This window comes from Trachymyrmex septentrionalis, unplaced genomic scaffold (genome assembly GCF_001594115.1).
Source record: "Trachymyrmex septentrionalis isolate Tsep2-gDNA-1 unplaced genomic scaffold, Tsep1.0 scaffold3, whole genome shotgun sequence".
Taxonomy (NCBI): Eukaryota; Metazoa; Arthropoda; class Insecta; order Hymenoptera; family Formicidae; genus Trachymyrmex; species Trachymyrmex septentrionalis.
The window spans coordinates 17,373-19,797 of record NW_017305462.1 but is presented as its reverse complement, the minus strand read 5'-3'; the positions used below and the strand labels follow the sequence as shown (position 1 = coordinate 19,797).

The following is a 2,425-nucleotide window of genomic DNA, read 5'->3' as shown; positions in this document are numbered from 1 at the left end:
TATTAATCACTGAAATTAACGAATCATAAAACAATATAGATCTATTATACGAATAAGTTCTCGCGTTCAACTTCAAATAGTGCCGATAACAGTGTATTTAAATTTCTGCGCTCAGTTACTTTTTCATTGATAAAGTTCACCTGTGTTTTAAAAGTTATACAGCAATTTGTAGTTACACGATTAACTAGATTTTTAGTTTGGTTGAAAATGAACGCTGAAAAAGTGCATATTCGCCATTGTGTATGTTTCACACTACTTTCGTCGTGGTAAAACCGTTGCTGAAGCAATCAAAATAGTTTACGAGATTTATGAAAACAATATCGTGTTAGAAAACATGTATTAAGATTGGTTTTAAAAGACTACAATGTGGTAATTTCGATGTAAACGATAAATAACGCTGATGTATTCCTTCGCCATGATGACTGCTTGAAAAATGGTAAAAAGTGATAGATTTGGAAGGAAAAATACTTTGATTGAAATCTTTGTACCGTTTTTTTTTCTTAATAAATGTATTTTTAAAAAACCATAGAAACTTATTTATACACCTAATATTTTGTGGCAAATTTACTAAAAAGAAAAAAAAGTCGGTTTTATTAATTTAACAATTTTTGTAACTTTTTTTGTTAGATTGCAATCATAAATATGTTGAGCTTTAATTATGTTTATTTTTTTTTATTCATTTTTATTATTACAGGAATGTAATGAAAGGTCCTCCTAACGATTCTAGCGTTCCTTTTCAAGGCCAAGGAACTCATACACTGCCTCATCAACATCATTACCAAAAACAGCACCAACAGCAACATGCCACTCTTCCTCGAACTTCAGTTATTCAAGACATAAATACGCAAACTCAAGTAAGCAACTATTAATTTATTTGTATGTTGCGATTAAAAAATATTTATACAAAATGTCTACAAAATAATATAAAATAGTAGAATAGTAAAATGTTTTTTGGAGAAAGCGAAAAACTCAAGCAGCACACAGCGCCTACAAAGGCGTTAGAAAGCGATAAAAATTTATGTAAGCGCTTTTTTAGTCTTTTATAGCGCTGCTGTGCTATTCAGGAAGTTTGTATAATTTTTTAAATTATCAATAAGATTTCTTTTAAAAAATTATGAAAATTTTATTGTTTTAATTAACAAAACGTTTAACACAAAAAATATAATTTTTATATATTAAAATAAAGATTTCAATTATATGTTATTATATCTTATGAGTTATTAAATTAAACAAAATTTGTATTGAAATACAATGCACTTGATTGCTTTTGCAGCAGGAGAAAAGATTTAGCTAATTTTGGAATTAAAGTATTAATGCAAAAACAATTAAATTTTAGAATAAGTTATTAAATTAAACCGAATTTTTTTATAATTTTTTTTTAAACGTTTTTATTATTGTACTAATAAAAAATTTACATACCACATTAAAAAACACCACATTTAGTTATTTTATTAAAAAATACATGTTTTTTTTATGTTTATGTCAAATTTAAATGAAAATCAAATATTAAACAGAGGAAAAATTGGCAAAACAAGTTTCGTAAAAATAATAATAAATTAAATTAAAAAATTAGTAAATTATTCCCCAAAACATAAGTTAGAAGAATACAATTTTAATTACTAATATATGTGACATATAAATTAAATTATTGTAATAATTATTACTGCTATGTTATGTAAAATTCTTGAAACACACAATAGTAAACAGTGCAACTAATTCAATTTTTATTTTATTCAAATTTGTAATAATAAAGTATTTACATAAAAAAAATACCTAAAAAAATATAAAAAAAAGTTTACAAAGAGGGTACATAACACAAGATTAATATCTTCTAAGAATATACATATACATAATATTTTCTCGAATAAAGTACATTGCAAAGTCTGTCAAACTTTTCGAACTTAAGTCTTAGTCTCTCTGAGAAAGTAAGATATAATAACGTATAATCGAAATTATGATCATAAAATATGAGAGAAATTGCTGTCCTGCATATATTATATCTAACTTTAGAAACTTCTTTAATAACATTACGAAGTGTGTTGCACTAAAGGTATAAAGAAATTTTTTATTTGAAAATAAATAGTATAATGATTATAAATAATTCGGAATTGTGTGATATAAATTAAAAATTTAATTTTCTTAACACTTAAAAAATATGTTTATACCGTAACTTTATATATACAGGGTGTTTGAAAAATAATGACAAATTTTTCGAATAGGGGCAGAATGAACTAAACTGAGAAAAAAAGTTCTCTAACATTTTGAAATTTTTGCAATAGTGAGGAGAGTACGCTATTATTTTTTATTGGTAATATCAACCCAATATATGAAAATTTTTTAATAATAAAAAAGGTTAATTTATTAAAATTAAAAGATAACATTCATTGCTAATTTTGAATTATAAATCATAATATTAATATTCTAT

At 23.9% G+C, this 2,425-nt stretch overlaps 1 protein-coding gene across 1 annotated transcript in view; it reads left to right on the top strand.

The window, feature by feature from the left end:
* Positions 1-2,425, top strand: part of LOC108749553 (neuroligin-4, Y-linked-like) — a 251,026-nt gene that overhangs the window by 244,614 nt on the left and 3,987 nt on the right. The window contains exon 13 of the mRNA XM_018488328.1: positions 695-854. Within this exon, the coding sequence (XP_018343830.1) occupies positions 695-854 (160 nt within the window). The remainder of the gene's footprint in view (positions 1-694; positions 855-2,425) is intronic.